Source organism: Cnephaeus nilssonii, assembly GCF_951640355.1.
Source record: "Cnephaeus nilssonii genome assembly, chromosome: 6".
NCBI classification, from domain to species: domain Eukaryota; kingdom Metazoa; phylum Chordata; class Mammalia; order Chiroptera; family Vespertilionidae; genus Cnephaeus; species Cnephaeus nilssonii.
Genome location: NC_137077.1, coordinates 27,922,872 through 27,944,407, shown reverse-complemented (window position 1 = coordinate 27,944,407; position 21,536 = coordinate 27,922,872). Strand labels below are relative to the sequence as shown.

General features: G+C 34.6%; 1 protein-coding gene across 1 annotated transcript in view; it reads right to left on the bottom strand.

Moving 5' to 3' along the window:
* Nucleotides 1-21,536, bottom strand: part of PIK3C2G (phosphatidylinositol-4-phosphate 3-kinase catalytic subunit type 2 gamma) — a gene marked incomplete at both ends in the record, with an annotated part of 264,212 nt that overhangs the window by 229,603 nt on the left and 13,073 nt on the right. The window contains 3 exons of the mRNA XM_079775257.1: nt 296-359; nt 1,836-1,906; nt 6,897-6,999. Coding sequence (XP_079631383.1) covers nt 296-359; nt 1,836-1,906; nt 6,897-6,999 — 238 coding nt within the window. The remainder of the gene's footprint in view (nt 1-295; nt 360-1,835; nt 1,907-6,896; nt 7,000-21,536) is intronic.

Sequence of the window (21,536 nt, the reverse complement as noted above, 5' to 3'; positions counted from 1 at the left end):
CCTACCTTCTTTCACTATGCCCTTCCTTTGACTGGCATACTCATTTTTCAAACAAGTAAAATCGATAAACCCCTTTCAGGTGTCCTGTATACACATAGGTCTTTCATGGGACCAATGATATTTCATTACACACATCTATTTACTTGTCTGATTATTCGTGATAGAATGGAAGCCACTCAAGTGTAGATACTCTGTTTTATTCATCTTCATATCTTAAGAAACTTGCAAAGTTTTAGAAAAAGGGTAGATGCTTAATAAATGCTTATTGAGTTGATAAATTAACAAAAGTTAATACCTGAGTATTCAATAGGTATTTCAGGTGGGAGTCATATTTGTTGATTATTGTTGAGAGGCACTGTCTGGAAAGAAAAACAAAAACTGCTTAAAATTGGGTGGGAAAATATATTAACTTTAGCACAATTATCACGACTTCTCTTTGTCTATGGTTCTATAGCAAACTAGCTTTTAAAAGGATAACTGCAGATCACTCCGTAGCCCATACCCAGGGACCCCAGGATGCAGGCAATGGCTGACCTTGGCCTGCACCACAGCTCCCCTCAGGAGGCCCCGGAACCAATATACCCGGTGGCCAGCTTCAGACCACACCTGAGTACTACCCAACTACCTCAATGAATGACACACCCGTAGGGCAGACTTGGCAGGTCCCAGAGCTCTGTTAAAGTGAGTCCTGCTCTGTAGGGCCAGCCCCTGCACAGCAGCTCCTTCACTGTGATCAAGGCCAGTCCTTACAACCAATCGGCTTGTGGGTCCATCACTTCCATTGACGTGCCAACAGCAATCAAGACTCAACCCCAACAGAAGGGACACATGGAGGACTTAGCTCAGGCGACCACAGAGACTGTGTCATGGGCTTCACAGGACACCGGTCAAAAGTCCTCTATAATCCTACTCATTCTATATAATCATATGGTGTTAGGCTGAATGTTTTGGCAGAAAAAGGAGAGGCATGCACGGAAAGACAGAGTAGTTTAATAAAAGAATATGGCCTGTGCAAATTTCAGACAGCATTGATTTCAGTCCTGCCACTAACGAACTAAGTGACTTTAGGCCAGTTAAGTTATTTAACTTCAAATTCCAGAACTGCAGAATCACAGGAGAGAATGTATACAAAATGGCTAACAACGCCGTGAAGGGATAGTTACTAAAATCAATTTTAACTCATCTTGTTTTCACAGCAGGCTTTTCTTTAGTGATTTAATACCTATACCTCCCACACCCCATTATCTGCTCATTCAACTCAGAAAAACATTCGTTCCAGATAAACCCATGCTGTACCACTGGCATCTTCTCCTAAGTTAGCTTCTGAGTTAGGTTTAATTTTTCAAACAATACATGCATACATTAAGATATTGGAATCAATTAACATATGTTCATTCATTACCACTTGAGTTTTCCAATTTGAATCCACACTCCTTTGTGATATACTAGGTATTTTCAGAGAGGGATTTAAAGCAGGAGATGGTGACTTTCAAAGTATGGCAATGCCATTATACAGAGATTTGTGACACGTGCAAACTCAAATTCACAAGATGAATGTGAAAAAATCATTGAAAATGTAATAAGTGGTAGCAGAGGTATTTTAAAATGAATGTTAGATTGTTCTGGAAGGTGTTAGCAGCTCTTCAAATGTATCTGAATAACTGTGAGGAGTAGGTAATTATTAACAGAATTTGCCAAAAGGAGGTATCTATTAAAAGTACAATAGCTTCTGAGGTACTAGTGAAAGAATGGTTTTTACAATCCCTTGAGAATTGTGATTTGGCACTTGAGGACTCAGTCAGAAGATAGTCTTGGAACAGAAATAAATGTCTCACCTGGATATTTTCCAAATGTGCATAAATTCAAGAAGTTGGTTCAGAAAAAATGGACTGTGGTCATCTTCATGCTGTAGACAGCAGAATATATTAATATTTATAGAGTGAATAGGAATGAGTACCAGATAAAAATAGCCCTGTAACTTCCTGCTGTCATTTAATTCACCTCTTTGATAACCCTCATTCATCATCTTAATACTTTGTTTTAAAGACCTTACAAAGACTCTCCTTAACTGTACAAGCATTCTTTACAAAAGTAAAACAGAGAGCTAGCTTTAGTTGGAGAGAAACCTCAAGGACAATTGAAGGACATACCAATATCCCCAAGGTCAAACATTAATTTATCCTGCATGGAAGGCAGCTTTTAGACACCTCGCACACACGTGTGCATTTTCTTTGCATTTAGAAAACAGAAGCCATGGAGGTGTAAGACCTGACAGCGTGCCAGATTGGCCACAAACACAGAATGAACACCTCCATTTTCAGCTTAACCACATGTTGCTGCCAAACAGGTGAGAACATTGCATTTCATGAACATTTAATTGTGCTAATGATTTAAAACTGCCGATAGATATAAATCCCAGGAGTTATCAGGTGGCATTATGATCATTCCCCCGAGAGGAGCAGGAACTACTCATGTAAAATATCAGTCCTGTGATCCATGTGCCTGTGCTCCCATGTTCACACCAGAACTCCTTGAGAGCTTCTGCAAGGTTGTTCATGAAAACCCTATGGCAAGTCTGCAGAGAATGCAATACACTATTTCACCACACGGTGGCGTTAAGTTTGGGAGCTGAGTGAGTTCCTTTAATGTTGGGGTGCATGCCGTCTTATATGTCAATACACACACAATCTATTTAAAAAACTGCCAATTGGAGCTTCTGACAGAAGGAAAACCTTTATATGGCTTAAGGTTAAAGGTACATTAATTTTTATATAGGGTTCTTTTGGGAGGAAGCTAAATTACATGGATAGAATCAGCTCATCACTATAATAAATACATTGATTTCATGCTATTAAAAACACTTTGTAAAAATGCTAAGGAAATTGAAAACATGAGGTGTACTTTCTAGGAATTTACATCTATAGTCAGTGGGATGAGTACATTTGAAAGTGTGATAATGTTAAAGACATTTTTTTTTTCTGCAATAGCAAAATCTAAACTTGAGATATGGAAAGGACAGTAAGAGGGGAAGCAAAATAAAAAGTTAAAACTGGAGCCAGGAAAGAGAGAGTAAGATCTAAACTGTAATATTTGGCACTTGAATTCTTTCAGAATTTAAAATCAAAACAAGCATATAAGTAACATGATTTATTTGCATCTTTCTGTACAGCATAATAATATTTATTTTACAACGACTTAACTTGGCTTCCAGAGATGATTGTGTGTATGTGTGTGTGTGTGTGTGTGTGTGCACGTGAGCACGTAGGGTGACCTTTGTAATACTGTAATTTACAAGAGAAAATTTTTATTTAAAGCATCTCAAAAAGTTGGAGGAAAATTTAAGCAGTTGTCCATGAAATATATGATGTACTTTACTCCAAAACTGAAGGCCATACTTTCATCTTAAGGGAAAAGCTAAAGCATTTTTTTTCACACGAAAATCTTTTGCTGTAAATGCTCTGTGAATATTTCCTTGAGCTAGAAAGAGATCTTGAATTTATGATTAATATCTACGATGCTGGTAATACTTTTGATCAAATTTAAGAGAGATAGAGGGAGAACAAAATTTCTTTTTAGAAAAGTCTCAATCATTCACATTACATCAAGATGAGGATTTTGACATTTGAAAATCTGAATGATTTCTAAAGACTGTCAACCTGTTTTATGAATACTGTAGTGGAAGAAGAATTAAATTCTCTAATTTATTATAACATAAGCAAGTTTAAAATAAGAAAGGAATCTGAGATTAACTGAGCTTTGTAATGCCTTTTAGAATTCTGAAATATCTACTGAAAGGCAATGCTATCACTATATTTAATAGTATAATAATACTGATTATATTCTTAATATAATATAAAAATATTATCAAGCCAAGTTTATGTTGTTTTACTAGAAAGAAAATATAATTGTTTATAATTTTTTTCTTACACCTAAATTTATGAAAATCACATAAAATGTTGACAGCACTTTAAAAAGAGAATAATGAAAAAAATAAAAATAGAATAATGAAAGAACATTCATTATCTTCTTATCATATAGAGTTTAAGAGAAAAAGATTAAAATAACATATAGCCTAACACCCTAATTTTATGACATCAACAACTAATATTTATATAGTCCTGACTTAGTGCAGGAACTGACTTAAGCTTTTCATTTATGTTTCCTAATTGAGTTCTTATAGTAACCATATTAGGTAAGTACTATTATTATCCACACTTTTAAATGAGAAAATTCAGGTGCAGAGAACTTAATGATATGTCCAAGAGCAGAGATTTCAATTTGGCAATATGAATCCAGAATCTCTGCTTTTAAACAAGATGCCAAATTAATAAATTTAACACTCCTTATATCTTGTGGTAAAAGCTAAGCCTATATGCTCTAGAATGTATAAATAAAAATAATTATCAGCACTACTCCTTCCTTTTCATTTGTATAAAGGGTTCTTATTCCAGACTCTAAAATCATAGCTATCTTTCCTTTCAAAGCACATATTTCTATCAGAATCATTATGTATATTTCTTTATTGTCTGTCTCCTCTTTTACTAGGATGTGAACTCAACATTCTAGAACGAGTACTCAATTATTATTTGTTCAATGAACAAATGAGTAACAGTCAGTGCATATACAGTATGTGTTCTAATAATTCCAAATGATAAGGAGGTTCACTAAACTGTTTCTTCACTATATAAGATCTTTAAAGGCAAATACCATATACATCACATGTAAAAAACATTCAATAAATATTTATTGAATTAACAAATTATTAGGTTTATATCATATAGTATACTTAGCATAGTACCTGGAAGTAAACCCTAATAGATTTTAATAAATTATAATGTCTTCTCTCTTGGAATGTGATTTTAAAAATATCCTGGAAGAGCCAGGATTTAGGGAGATGGAAACATGGAATGCCTTTTTCATAGGCTATGTGGAGGCTGCCACTGTTCTTAATTGAGAGTCAAAGCCAGTTGAATGCCCTGGATACTAAGCCCTCTTGTTGATTTTGATCACTACTCTACTCATGGGCCTACCCCACAGCAGTTACACAGTACATATGAGTGAATGGTGAATATACAGATACCTATGCCATCAAGCATATTATCAGTTTTTAAATAACAGTGTCACTGCTATGAAAAGTTGTGGATGAGAAAAAGCATTTTTACTCTTTACCTATAAGTTGTTGAATTAGTTAAGCAAGAGTTGGTGATATTCATTGTGGGGAGTAATGATTCATAAGTTGAACCTTGAGGCATGAAAAAAAGAACCCTGTAACTTAATTCCTGCTATGATCCAAATGACAGCTTGAAGAGCAGGCATTTCTTGACAACTATAATTTAAATCCTTTTTTTTCCTCTTTAATATTGTGAATAAATACATGTAAAACTCTGCTAACAATGTGCGGCACTTAATGTAATTATCTCTAAACACCTATTATGCTCAAGACATTGGGGCATGTGTATAGAGCTGTGGAAAACAAAATAAAACATAGAAAAATATAAAAAGCTAGAATTTTGTCCGATTGTTCTGAAACTCATACCTAAAACTCTTGAGTACATTGAGTTGCTAGCATAAAGTATGGGCTATGAAGACTCATTGACTGGGCTCAAATCCATGCTCTTCTGCCCACCAGCTCCATGAATGTGATCTGGGGAAAGCCACCTAGCTCCCTGTGATTCATTTCCTTATTTTTAATAGCATTTACCATATAGAATTATCGTAAACACTCAATGTAACAGAAATGTTCAAGTCCCAGACATAAAATATATGGAGTCATAGGGATTTAAGAATAAACCTCAATTTACATGTAACTGACATGTTACTGATCTGTGAATTTATACGAATGAGATACCTTCTTTTTTTTTTTTTTTTCTTTAGCACCATGCAACTTCTAAACTGGAGTAGAAGTTAAAATCATAGATTTTCTCTCTTCCTCCGTGTTGAAATGAAACATGATGATTTCAGCTTTTTTTGTCAACATTGAGGACAATGGGAAGCCTTTTAGGCTCATTAATATTGAGGGTATTAGCTGTACTTTATCACGTTTCTTTGTGGAGATTTCAGATGCATTGCCCTGTAGCTGTCAACACTGGCTGAGTTAGGTAACCAGTTCCAAAAGATGTTTCTAAACAACTCTCTTTTGGCCTCATTATGTTATATTCCACATAGATACATTGCAGCCTAATGTGCCATCTGACACTTTTTATGATGAAACACCTCCAAGTAGGGAAAAAAAGAGCTCTGCCCTGGAAATCTGTTATCTGATGTAAATGACAGGGTGCTGGGATTTTTGCTTAAAGCAGGTAATTGGAATATTCTACAGATAAAAACTGCCAACATATCAAAGTTCACTGCATACTGTGCAATTTGGGTTTGAGGTAACTCAACACATCACACAGGGAATGAAATTCATATCTAACAGCATGAAACTGTGTCATTAAAGCACAGTCATTCCTTTCTAGGTAGTTTTATTATTTATTATGAATATTAATCTGCCCTGATTTAAACTGTGTTGACTCAGACATAAACAGTTTTCAAATAGAAAGAGTTGTTCTTCTTCTCTTCCTTTAATGATATCCTTTTCACATTTTCTATTACATTCACTTTCTAGTGGATTCATTGATGGTTTGAATACGATAACCTTTACAAGTTTCTCATAAATTTTTCCAATAGATCTATTATTTTACTGAGGTTGCAATAAAGTGCCCATGTAATTGCTTCACTTCAAATTGTCAACAAGCATGTAGATAAATAACTAATTGTGTTTTAATAAATATACTCAAATGAACATATATTCATTACGTTATATAATTAGAAATTGGTAACAATCCATAAAGATGGGAATATTGTCCTTAAAATGATCAGTTTGCAAATTATAACCAATATGCAGAAGGTCTTACCTTTCGAGATAACTTTCCTGGAGCTTCTCTATTTTTTTGCAGATTAAGTTGAATAACAGATTTATCTTTCTGAAATATCTTATGGCTCCCCAAAGAGTGATCACTGAAGAACAAAAAATGAGCAGTCATTTCCTCCTGTAATATCCCCAAGTGTTTGTTTTATTCTCTGATTTCATTTCTTTGTATTTTTGGAACTAAGTCTGATAAAAGTTTTATATATATCCCTAGTTTTATATATGTTTGATATTTATTTTTAAATGACAAGATGTTATAATTATCTCCAAATGCATTATGCTAGAAAATGACTAGATGCTTTAAGAGTGGACATATAAATTATAATACAGAATATTTTACATATTCAAAGTTGGTTTTGCCCAGCCATCTCAACACCGAGGACAGCATGCTTCCAGAGGGTCCAACTGATACCACAAAGTGTATGTGGGGATCACTGTATCAAAGAAGCAGGGTGGTGAGGTGAAAATGTCATGGGCTTTAGAGACAGCTCCATAACCTTATGAAGGTCAATTAAACTATCTGAAACTCAATGTTTTCTTTTTTAGAGTTGGGATATTAATGTCTACATCAAAGGATTGACACGCAGATTAAACAAAAAAAGATCCATTCATAGTTCAGAAATTTCTGAACTATGTAATATATTTTCTCCTTCCTTCCTTCCTTCCTTCCTTCCTTCCTTCCTTCCTTCCTTCCTTCCTTCCTTCCTTCCTTCCTTCCTTCCTTCCTTCCTTCTTTCTTTCTTTCTTTCTTTCTTTCTTTCTTTCTTTCTTTCTTTCTTTCTTTCCTTTCTTGATGCTTGCTTGATTTTCCCTCTGTGTGTAAACATTTATTGTTTACAGTGTAAATCTGATTCCTTGTCAGTGAAGGGCTTTTACTATATGATCTCTTCTACAGCTTTGAATTTCTATACCTCTAGTGACTCTCAGTCGTTAAAAAGGGTAAATTGTGCTAATGTACTTTGCTTAAGAAAATTGGTTAAAAATATGAAGGATTTCAAGAGAAACAAACTTAATATTAAAAATCTGGGGCACTTAAGGTGATATATTCATTTATTTGGAAAATTCACTAAATATTTGGGACCACCTATTTCCAACAATGTCAGACAAATAAAACATTATTATGTTGATATGTATTAAATTCTCTGTGCTTTTATTTTCACAATGACTACATTTTTAAGAAAACAAAACAACCTATCCACTCACCCAAATGGTAAAAGTATACATAACATGTTCCATGCCCTATTATCATTTCTCCTATTAGTCTAAACTAGATTTCGGTCCCAGTCTATCCATCGTGCTCTTATCTTGTTCCTTGAGTTATTTCTACTGCTAGTCTAGACATAAGGCAATGCCTGTGTATTCCCTGAATTCCTGGAATCATTCACTCCTGGATTTCTCCTCACTGAAGTTCTGCCCCAATGGTCATTTTCATATTCTATCCCATATAATCAACATCCTTTCCGTTTACCTCCCCCAACCTTAACTCCTTCTTCCTCCCTTAGATTTCTGTTTTGATTCTGAGAAGCAATTAGTACTATCAACCTAACTTGCTCTCTCAAAGCTTCTTTTCCCCAGTGTGTTGAAGTTTGGGCCTTGTACCCTAGTCCAATGAATTCAACTTCAGATATGTTTACTGCTTTCTCAAACTGACTTTATTTTACCCACCAGGTAAAACAGATGTCTAGTAAATAGGAATTTCATATAATAATAAATGAAATATTTAGTATTATTGTCTTATGTAATATTTGATGTGTACTTATATTAAGAATTAAAAATTAGTTTTTTTAAAATTAAAATTAACTGAACAATATTTAATAGCATGCTATTCAGTTTCTAAGTGTTTGAGTGTTTTGGATTGTAATGGAACTCCCATTTGACCCAGTGATCCCACTTCTAGGAATATATCCCAAGAAGCTAGAAACACCAATCAGAAAGGATATATGCACCCCTATGTTCATAGCAGCACAATTTACCATAGCTAAGATTTGGAAACAGCCTAAGTGCCCACCAGCAGATGAGTGGATTAAGAAACTGTGGTACATCTACACAAGGGAATACTATGCTGTGGTAAAAAAGAAGGAATTCCTACCATTTGCAAGAGCATGGATGGAACTGGAGAGCATTATGCTAAGTGAAATAAGTTAGTCAGAAAAAGATAAATATCACATGATCTCACTCATCTATGGGAAATAATGAACAACATAAACTGATGAACAAAAACAGATCCAGAGACAGGGAAACATCGATCAGACTGTCAAACCTCAGAGGGAAAGCAGGGGAGGGTGGGGGTAAGGGGGAGAGAACAACCAAAGGACTTGTATGCATGCATATAAACCTAACCAATGGACACAGACACCAGGGGGGTGAGGGCATGAGTGGGGGGGGGGTTGGGAAGGTAATGAGGGGATGAGGACACATATGTAACACCTTAATCAATAAAGAAATTAAAATGCAAAAAAAGAAAAAATTAACTGAACATCCTATATTTTTATTTCCCAAATCTTCCAATTCTACCCCTTTCTAAAAGGAAAGTAGTTCTTTCCTTATCTTTTCCTATGTGTGTGTGTGTGGTAGGGACTGGTAATTATCAGATAGATATTTGGTAATTATTAGATTTTAGAAGGATTTACTCTTGTAATTTTTCCCTTTTTAAAAAAATTATATTATAGGAACATATTTTCATGGAAAACATTTGAATTGTACTAAACTAGACAAAACAAAACAAATAAGACAAGTTTTCTTTCTCTTTTTTCAGGAATAACAAAGATTTTATAGCACTTTTATTTTATTTTGTAGGCTAAGCACACACATATATTTCTGTTAAAAATGACATTGTTTTATTTCAATTTAGCCTGTAGCTAAATTTCTCTTAAGTTATTTTTGAGACTTCGTCTGTTACTCAGAAAATTTAAACTATTACACTCATAACAATTTCTTCTCCTATGTTAATGTAGATTTATATTAACAATATATTTTTAAATTATTTTCCTTCATTTATTGGGATTGAGTCTTCTTGGAGACTCTCTACCTTTAGAGAATTGGGAGACAAATATATATTTAATCTTCCAGTGCTTACCTAATTTTTAAAATGTGACATGTCTTAATATTTTTATTCCAACACCAGTTTAATAATTATTTATATCATATTCTCAAATAAAGTTTAGACTTGTTCTATTCAGTTCTCTACAATTACCCTACAATTTCCCAAGTAGAGATCATTTAAATTTTAGTTTCAGATTCTTTTATTACTTAACTGAAAAAATCAAGAAAAGTAGTAAATTGGTTGATCAAAAAATTAGAGATAGAAATGATAAAAACAACATATATCTTAAAACATTTTATCTTTAAACTAAAAATACCTACATAGCCTCTCAATATCCAAAGTTTTTATATTAGAACTAGAGGCCCGGTGCATGAAAATTCATGCACTGGATGGGGTGTTCCTCAGCCCGGCCTGCCCCCTCTCACAGTACTGGAGCCCTCAGGGGCAGGAGGCGACCCAGCAATCAGGGGAAGGCGATGACCCCATCACACCTCTGCTGCTGCCATTTCTGGCAGCTCAAGCCTCTGCCGGCCCTGGTTACCTGAGCCTTGGGCAGCCCTGGGCAGCTGGGGGGCTGAGGGTGGGTCCGACTGCACCATGCACCTGCCACCCTTCCCTGGCCCCTCCAGCGGGGCTGAAAGGACTGGGGGACTCCAGTGGGGCTGATGGGACTGGGCGCCACCATCTTGTGGCTATGGGAGCCGCCATCTTTGTGGCAGTGTGATGGTCAATTTGCATATTCCCTCTTTATTAGATGGGATGAAGAAGGCCTTTGATATAGGCTAAAAGGTCTATTGATTAAAATTATGTGTCTCATTTTTGGCAATTATCTCTTAATTTCCAGGTTTAGCTAATCTATTTATTTATTTTTAAATTTTATTTTTTTCAGTTATAGCTGATATACAATATCGTATTAGTTTCTGGCATACAACACAGTGATTAGACAACTCTACCACACCTTATGAAGTGATCACAGCAGTAAGTATAATAATCTGGCATCATACATAGTTACATAGTATTATTGACTATATTTAACCCTTTGCACTCGCTTGCTTTTTTCTCAATTCCTTTATTCTAATGCTAACCGTGTCGAGTCACACTTGACATCCGAGTGCAAAAGGTTAACATGCCATACTTTACAATCCTGTGACTTTTTTCATAACTAGCAATTTGTATTTATCTCTTTCACCTTTTTCATCCATCCCCCAAACCCTCAAACAGTTCAGCTTCTTTAATAACGAGAATATGCTTGGGCTCGAGGAACAATATGAATGGAGAATTGATTTAGATTTATATATATTTTTCTAATCTTTTCAATTGATTTTTTGTTATTGTTGTTTTTTGTTAATCCTCACCTGAGGATATTTTTCCATTGATGTTTAGAGAGAGTGGAAGGAAGTGGGAGGATATTTTTCTATTGATTTTTAGAGAGAGGGAAACATCATTATGAGAGAGATATATCAATTGGTTGCCTCCCCTACGCACCCTGACTGGGGCTGAGGATTGAGCATGCAACCAGAATTGAACTCGGGACCCTTCAGTCTACGGGCTGATGCTTTATCCACTGGGCCAAACCGGTTAGGGCTCAATTGATTTCTTCCACATTTAATTGAGCAGTAAAAATTTTGAATAATTACTCTTTATGAATAATCTTTAAAGAATTCAACTTAATTATTTCATAGCAACACTAACTTACTAATTTGCTCTTTATACTTATTTCCTTAATCTATTTGGGATGCATTTATTAAATTGATATACAGCCTCAATTTTAGATATTTCTTTCTACATAATAGAAACTTTCTTATACATTCCTAATTAATATGAACATCTTTTAATCTCTGACTTATTTAACACATGACCAATTTTTATAAATAGCCCATCTGTTACTGGATTTTAAGCATTCCATTAATTCATCTATCTATTCTTGTGCCAATACCAAATTGCTTCAATTATTTAATTTTACAGAATATTTTGAAGTGCGAAAATGAGTGAAAGCCACCATTTGAAAATATATTATTTATTTTTGCACAATTTCACTTCAAGAACAATTATAGAATTAGTGTGCCAATGTTAAAGAGGAAATGTTAATATTGTGTTGATTTATCTTTTATTTATGGAGTTATATGAGAAGAGTTGTCATTTTGATAATATTAAATCTTCCTTCCAAGGAAAAGAATACATCTATATGCACCCGGGTTCTCTTTTATGCCCTTCAGTAAAGTGTTAGTGTTCTCCCAGGATGTTTTATAGATTCTGTTCTATTATCAATCAAAGATTTTTCCATGATATTTATTAGTTGGGTTTTGTGTTCATTTTGCTTGTGGGATTCTGTTGTAATCCCTAAAGATTTGGTGCAATTTGCCTAAAATGAAATTTTTCATTCCCCACTGCTTATTGTTCTATTACACTGTTATACTTCTCCTTGAGCTAATTTTGAAAAATGATCATTCCTTAGAAAATTGTCTGCTTTTTAGAAAGCTGTCAAGTGAGTGTCCCAAGCCCATCCTATTTTAACTATCTTTTGACATTTACCTGGGGACTCTGCAACCCCCTTGTTATTGTTTTGTCCTATCCATGCTATTGACCTTTATTGCTTTTCATTAATATTTTTTCCTGTCATTTCATGAGAATTTTGGTGGGTTAGTGGGTAGATTTGCATTTTTGTTCTAACATATGGATTCAGTCTTGAAAATATGCAATTATTTTAATTAGGGGAGTATCATGTATAACTTTGCATGAAGTGAGATCTCAAAAACTGGAAAGGAAGCATTGTAGCATTGTTCTTGCCCACCTCCCTCATTTTGCAAAAAAGGACTCTGGTTTCAACAAAATAAGACCATAGATTAGAACATAAATATTAGGAGTAAACACAACACAGTTAAAAATTATTTATAGATTCAAGCATTCCTGTTAATATGTGGTACAAGTTTCTTTTTATAAAAGGAGAGGTGAGGTGTTCTGCAAATTGTGGGCTAAACATAACAGGCCTCATGGAAAACGAGATTGGGAGAGACCACTGAAATCAGTACAGGTCTCTAACGCGCGCACGCACACACACAAACACACACACACAGGCACAAATCTTAGTAAAAACACTAGCATTGTTTTAGAAGAAACATCTCATTTCAGAAATGTAAAGAAATAAAGAAAATAAAAAGGGTTGTAAAAATGTATTTAGCTTGGTGGAAGAGGATATAAGAAAGTTTTGATGCTGCTAAATGTAGACACAACAGAAAAACACAAATATTGTGCAGAATTCTGTAGTAAGCTTTTTCAAGACAGAGCTTGAGGCCAAGTTGAGGAAAAAAATGCACGTTGGGTAATTGGTCACTTGTCACTGTTACGACAGCAGCTTCCTGTGTATTTTACATTAAACCACTGTTAATTAGTGGAGCAAAATATTAATGTGCCAGACAAATTCACATGTATTAAGTTGACTTTTATGAACAAACTGATTCATGTTACAGGAATATGGTATATTGCAGAAGAGATTGCATTCACTACATCATTTCTCCAGGCATCATGTTTAAAATACCATGTAGTCCTTTTTGTGTGTGTTAGCAATAACAAAAACTATTACTAAGCCAGAATTGTCACTTAAGTCTTTGGTTACTTAAAGGAATACAGAGCCTCCAATAACATCACACTTTCTAAGAACTGTAAACTACTGTTCACCACTTTGCCATTACTCTATTTGGCAGGTCGACCATTCTAATGAATGTGTTTTCGATGATCCAAAGTTAGCCTCTCCAATATAATAACCACTAGACCATTGTGGCTACTGAGTACTTGGAATGTGCCTAGTTCGAATTAATATGTGCTGTAACTACTGTATATATTCCTTGGGGGGGGGGGGGGGAGAGGGAGATAAGTAGTTTTTCTTCTCAATAAAATTAAGTATTTAATTTAGCTAATTTGAACAAATTGATTATTTTCCACTCATTCAGAACAGCCTAAGTATTTCAATAATATAATCTACTAAGTTATAACTGTCTAGACCTACTTTGAGCAAAGAAATACATTAAGGTATGTTTCTCTTTTATATGACTTTGCTCTTCCAATAATAAACTATTATCTTAAAATTTATATACTATAACCTAGCCTTTTCCTTACTGGTAATTAAATAGTCTTATTTTTTACTTTGAATAAAAGGCAATTCCAATTTATAATAAAATCTTTAAAGAATAAATTAATGCACAGGATTAGCTAAAACATTTTTTAATAGTAGAAGTTTCCTTAAGAAGATTATTTTAAAATTCTAATTATATTTAATTCCTGAAGAGGACTATTTCACACTAATCAATGGTATTCAACATTTTCTCTATTAAGAAGGATCAGAAGAGAGAAAAGAGACCCACAAGTAGACAGCCAGATCATACAAATCAATGCTTGTGATGAATAAAGAGGTAGATACTGTTTTCATAATTTAGATTTAAGAATCTATATGACAATTTCAAAGGAAGATTATTAATGAGCATAGTTTTCCTTTTTATCTTCTACTTCTGGGCTCTAACATTCTTAATAAAAGTCAATTAAAAAGTAAAGAAAAGTTTTGTTTTGTTAATTTTTTAAAAAGCAAGGTCATAAAATCTGGCCCTAACTATAAGTCCAAGCAGGATTTTCAAGGAAGATTATTCTGTTCCTCTAATTCTGCACTTGTGGTTTACTACTCACAACACAGTCATGATTTACTCAGGAAAAGCTTTAAGTGCAATAAATTTTATTGTTTCACACTGCAGCTGATAAGAACAATTATTTTTAATTTTAATTAGAGAGTAAGACCAACAGCAAGATTTTTGATAGAAGAAATTAACACAAAACCATGCACTCCTAGTAAATGGGCTAGATAATCTATATATGTAAAAGCCTAAGTGACTGTCCAAACGTTTGACCGTCTGACTGGTAGCTATGACATGCACTGACCACCAGGGGGCAGACGCTCAATGCAGGAGCTGCCGAGCTGCGGTGACTTGGCAGCAGCGGTTCTCAGGTGACACATCTGGAACCAGAGAGGAGGGAGCCTGATTCCGGGGTGCATCACCTGAGAACTGCCCTCTCGCAATCTGGGACCCCTCAGGGGATGTCGGAGAGCCGGTTTAGGCCTGATCTCCACAGGCCAGGACAAGGGACCTCACCAGTGCATGAATCCGTGCACTAGGCCACTAGTAAGATATAAAATTATGAAGTAGCATTAAACTTCATATATTATAAATATATTTATAAATAAAAAATCTCATGAGATGGTTTCAAGTCCAGGTGAAGGTACTGTTATTGTTACTCCTGGATGCAGAGCAAGATGCAGTGCCACCTTAGGGAAGAGTCCAGTTGTCCTCTATTTGTCCTGCCTTCAAGCCTGCCTCTGTAGAAGCCCAGTAGAGTGTCTATGGATAAGATCATGGGAAATAGGGAAATGGAATTAAAAAGAACACTGCTACCATGGTAATTAATGTGGGGCATTCAAGACCAGAACATGAAGGAAGCTGTTAATATTTTTCGAATTAACAAAATGACTTCTGTTATTTTTCTATTTAATTTATTCTGACTTAATTTGGCTTTGCATGTCATTCTTTATATCGCTGACAACTTTGTATTAAGCTACCATAAGCCCAGGAGAGAATTAATGAATTTTCTGTTCTTATTCTTTAATTTACTCTTTGGTCATAATACATTATTTAAAACTGTTTATAAAGCAGTTTTTGAGACTATATTTGATATAATATCGCATTTTTGAGAATAGTTATGCAAACATGATATTAATGTTTGTTATTGTGCTTGTAGAAAAATTTAACAAGGAGAGGGAGAGGCAGAACAAGAGCCAGAGAGAGAGAAAATGTAATATTGTAATTGACAGAAAAAGTTTGTGGTACTAAATTAAGATGAATATTAAATAAGTTGCCATAACAATATAGTTGATTTATCAAAATGAATTTTGGCTTGCTAGGCAAGTTATCTTTCTTACTTTTGCAATAGGTCACAAACGTGTAAATTTTGTGCATAGTCTAGATTCTTAGTTCATTAATAGCCTCTAATATCTTGCTACTTGAAATGTAAACAGGGGACCATGAACATCAGCATCACTCAGAAACTTGTCAGAAATGTAGTCTTGTCGTGGGCCCCAGCCCAGACCAACTAAAAGAGAATGTTTTTTTAACAAGTTCCTCAGGTGGCTAGTATACACATTTAAGTGTGAGAACACTATTTTAACAAATCAATATAAATGTAAATAAATGTGTAGGTTGTGCCTATCTATCTATTTACCTACCTACCTATCATCATCATATTTATTTACATTAGCTCCCTTTTCAAAATTTTATGTATTTACTAAACTTAGTAAAAAAAAAAAAAAGAAAGGAAAATATGACTTAAGAAAGAAGTGAAAAATAGAGCATTATAAATATACCATTGTCAAAATAGTAAAAAATATCCTGACCATTGACATTTTAACTGTGAGTACTAAAGGTTTAGCTACTTCCTCAAAGCTTGATTGATTTGATTGATTCAACAAGAAGTTACTTATTGTGACTACTTTTTAAAATTTAAATTACATGAGTCTCCTTTTTCCCCCACTGACCTCTCCCGGGCCGCTCCCACCCCCCAGCACATGCCCTCACCCACCTACTGTCTGTTTCCATTGGTTATGCTCATATGTATATAAGTCCTTTGGTTGATTTCTTACCTCGCCCCCCTCCTTAATTCCCTCATAGGTTGGACAGTCTGTTCAATGCTTCTATGTCTCTTGTTCTATTTTTGTTAATCAGTTTATGTTGTTAGTTATATTCCAAAAATGTGTGAGATCATGTGATATTTATCTTTCTCTGACTAGCTTATTTCGCTTAGCATAATGCTCTCCAGTTCCATCCATGCTGTTCAAATGGTAAAAATTCCTTCTTTTTTTGCAGTAGCATAGTATTCCATTGTGTAGATGTACCACAGTTTTCTTATCCACTCATCTGCTGATGGGCACTTAGGCTGTTTCCAAATCTTAGCTATTGTAAATTGTTCTGCTATGAACATAGGGTTGCATATATCCTTTTTGATTGATGTTTGTTTTCTTGGGATATATTCTTAGAAGTGGGATTACTGAGTCAAATGGGAGTTCCATTTTTAATTTTTTGAGGAAACTCCATACTGTTCTCCACAGTGGCTGTACCAGTTTGCATTCGCACCAGCAGTGCGCAAGGGTTCCTTTTTCTCCGCATCCTCGCCAGCACTTGTCTTTTGTTGGTTTGTTGATGATAGCCATTCTGACAGGTGTGAGATGGTACCTCATTGTCATTTTGATTTGCATCTCTCAGATGATTAGTGACTTTGATCATGTTTTCATATGTTTCTGAGCCTTCTGTATGTCCTCTTTTGAAAAGTGTCTACTTAGGTCCTTCGCTCATTTTTTTAATTGGATTATTTTTCTTATTTTTGTTAAGTTGTATGAGTTCCCTATACATGTTGGAGATTAAACCCTTATCAGAGATAACATTGGCAAATATGTTCTCCCATGCAGTGGGCTTTCTTGTTTTGTTGATGGTTTCTTTAGCTGTGCAGAAGCTTTTGATTTTGATGTAGTCCCATTTGTTTATTTTCTTCTGCGTTTTCATTGTCCTAGGAGCTGTATTAGTAAAGATATTGCTACAACATATGTCTGCTATTTTGCTGCCTACGGATTCTTCCAAGACTTTTATTGTGACTATTTTAAAATATATACCATCTGAATGACAAAAAAAAGAGTTTAAATTTAAAGGATTTAAACTTATCTAATCCAAAATAGATGAGAAACTGCAAAAAGTAGCAACTAAATATTATGCATCTCTTTCTACAAGACAGATGAAGAAGCATAGTTCTGATAATACAAGGAAAGCTTAAAATGAAAAATCTTTGTACATCATACTATAAAAGTAACATTTTTTTTGTGGGGAAGATATACCTTTCTACTTAGTTCATTATATTTTAACAGCTATATATTTTTAATTTATTAAGTCCCACATTTTACAGGAACTCAAAGCAATCCATACATAATGAAAAAACTACTAGAGCTTAATAAAAATTTGTACATTTGGAATTAAAGATTACTAAAATGTAATTCTAAAGCCTATTTGTAAAGTAGAAAAAATATATTAACAATTTAATTTTTAAAAGGTAAATAAACTGAAGTCAAAGTGAAACCGAAATGTGGGGTGTTTGAGTCCGAATTCATCGTCTCTCGAAATCAAAGAATGAGGTCGTGGACAAAAATGGTTAATGGAGGCAACGTTTCTTGAGAGCATCATGCGAATTAACGTATATTAGTCCATGTGTAGAGACCTACATGGCCATAAGCCACGTGGGCACAAAGATGTGCTCCCCCGCCACAGGAACATCAAGAAACTTTGTGTTCATGCCGAAACCGGTTTGGCTCAGTGGATAGAGCGTTGGCCTGCGGACTGAAAGGTCCCGGTTCGATTCCGGTCAAGGACATGTACCTTGGTTGCGGGCACATCCCCAGTGGGGGGTGTGCAAGAGGCAGCTGATCGATGTTTCTAACTCTCTATCCCTCTCTCTTCCTCTCTGTAATAAAATCAATAAAATATATATTAAAAAAAAAAAAAAGAAACTTCGTGTTCCCAGTAAAGAGGGAGGGCGAGAGGAAGCGCGTGTCTTTTAATCTAGCAGGAGTCCTCAAACTTTTTAAACAGGAGCCAGTTCACTGTCCCTCAGACCATTGGAGGGCCGGACTATAGTTTAAAAAAAAACTATGAACAAATTCCTATGCACACTGCACATATCTTATTTTGAAGTAAAAAAACAAAACAGTAAAAAACCAAAACGGCAAAAACACCCGCATGTGGCCTGCGAGCCGTAGTTTGAGGACGCCTGATAGGGGGTGGATATAGCCTTGCTAGCTCCAAATTGGTCTTTTCAAAGAATTCAGCCTTAATAACATTCTTGGGATTGGTTTTATGCCTCACTGTATTGTGATTGGTTATCTGCAAGCTGCCTGTCTTAGCAACATGCATAAATTTTAAGGGTTCTGTCTCTTGTGCATGACCCTCCTTCCCAGCCCCTTTGGGATGTCTTAGTAACTCCACCTAGTTGGGTTCCCTGGTTTTTATCCCCCCAACATGGTCCCAGTCCCTGTATATCTAATTTCACTTTGCCTCCTCAAAACAAGATTAACTCATTTCTCCAAAGCAACTGTGATAGGGAGCAGCCTTATCAATAGAGGATAGAACTTGTTTGATACTATTTATCTGCTTAAACATTCTCAAAATTCCAAAAACAAATTAATTTTTGTTTAATCAGAAAACTGTAAATTACATTTAAAGTCCATTTTTAGTGATTATAATTTACCTTTATTTTGGTCAAACTACTTCTAAACATTTCCTGATTATAGATTTTTTTTTTAATTTAAATGTCAGAAAATGAGTGTTCTGTAAGTTGTTTTTTTTTCTTGTGTTTGACCTAAATGCTGTATGTTGAATTACAAACCCATGTTTAATGCACAAATATATGATCATTATCCCCAATGAAACTTCCCTTTGACTTTTGTTTCCAAGTTACCATTTGTCATGATTGGAGGCTTTGCTATAGACTGGAAAGACTGTAGGCTTCAGACCCAAATAAACCCATGCTATCCTGTTGCTTTCAAATTTTATAACATTTAGTAAGTTACTTAATTTCTTAGCCTCAATTTTCCCATCTTTAAAATGGGAATAATCATGCTTTTCTCATATGAAGATGAATGCTGCTAAATATGAAAATTCTAGCTCATAAGAAGCTTTCAGCGGTGAAATAGATTGTTATTGTTTTTATTATTATTATTATTACTAATACTATCATCTCCATGCCACTTCCTTAAGCATCCCTACTTTTATCAGAGTTCCAGTTTTCCAAAAGCAAAGTAATCTCTCAAGGTATTAAAATTTTAAAATTCATATTCACCTGAACTCCTATTGGTCTTTCTAACCCCTTCATCTGACTTCTTGATACCATTCTCTGTTATTTCCTTATGGAATTTGATTCACCATTGATCTTTTCTGTGCTTTCTATTCTTTTCTCTCCATTAGATTTTCCCCTCAACTCATATATATTATCAGATATCTCTTATCCACATTCCAGAATAAACTAAAAAGTCTGAAAAATTAGGTACTAGAAAAAATAGTAATGGATATTCTACTTATTAAAATAATAACAGATATTCTACTTATTAAAATCAGTATTTATAGGCTGTTGGTCTCAAATAGTAAGCAAGTCCTAGATATATACATATCTTTAAATTTCCATTAGGGAATAAATAACTATAATTAATCTAAAGTAATACTTGGCAACTTTCCTATTTTAATAAAGCCCAGGTAAATGAATTTTTAATAGAAATAAATGACAATGAAAACAGTTTAGAAATCTATTATGTTCATATTAGCAAGGAAAAAAAGAGTAGAATGATTTGAACAACATTTCCAGCAGTCAACAATTGAGTTATCTATTTATGGATGACTTATCCTTTAAAACAATAATTAAGTCAAGGTCCATTATAAATGCTCTCCACATTATACTTTTCCAAATTTCTATTCTTCAATTCTTTTGCTTTTGGAATGATGCTTCCTACTGATAATATTAAATAAATATATTTTAAAAAATTTCTTGTTTTTTACATCAAATGTTTGACATCAGCCAGATTTACATTTGGAGACATACATTCAGAAGGTGAATTTTAATGAATACTCAGTATAAGATTGTTACTGAAGTGTTTCTCCTTGCTCATTGGATACACCGTCAAAAATATGTTGCTGGAAGGAGCAATTTAGTCACTGAGTTTTGTCAGTCTTTTGATACTCATAGAAACACAAAGGGGAGATGTAAATGGCAATCTACCTTATTAAACATTTTATTCTTTATTTATTTCCTGCTTAGACTAACTATGCAATTCCATCAGATGAATATTTACTTTCTTATAGTTGTACTAGAGGCCCGGTGCACGGATTCTAGAGGCACGCCTTGCCTGTGCCCTCTCACAATCCGGGACCCCTCAGAGGATGTTGGATTGCCAGTTTCCACCTGATCCCTACAAGCCAGGCTGAGGGATCCCACCAGTGCACGGATCCATGCACCGGGCCTCTACCATGAATATAAGATCTTTGGTTAATCTTTTTCCACCCTTCCCTTCACCCCTTCCCTCTGAGATTCATTTGTCTGTTCCATGATGCCATGCCTGTGAGTTGAGCATCTGCTCCCTGGTGGTCAAGTGCGCATCAGAGCTACCAGTCGAATGGTCAAACGGTCACTTAGGCTTTATGTATATAGATTATATTTTCAAGGTTTGTCTTCAAGGAATTTTATGACAATAGTTATTGTGGCACATTAAGAGAAGGTGAATTTTCTACCAAATAAGTATTTGCAACTGACATACATGAGAACAGGCTTTTCTTGTTGTTTTAAAAGCTTCCTGAATAAAGAAGGTATTGTAAAATTTACTATTTTTTGGAAATATTATTTGGAAAAATTTATTTACCTGGGTTTTATTAAAATAAGAAAGTTGATGTATTAATATAGATTAATTATAGTAACTTATTCCCTAGTGGGAATTGAAGGCTATGTATATATCAGGGATATGCT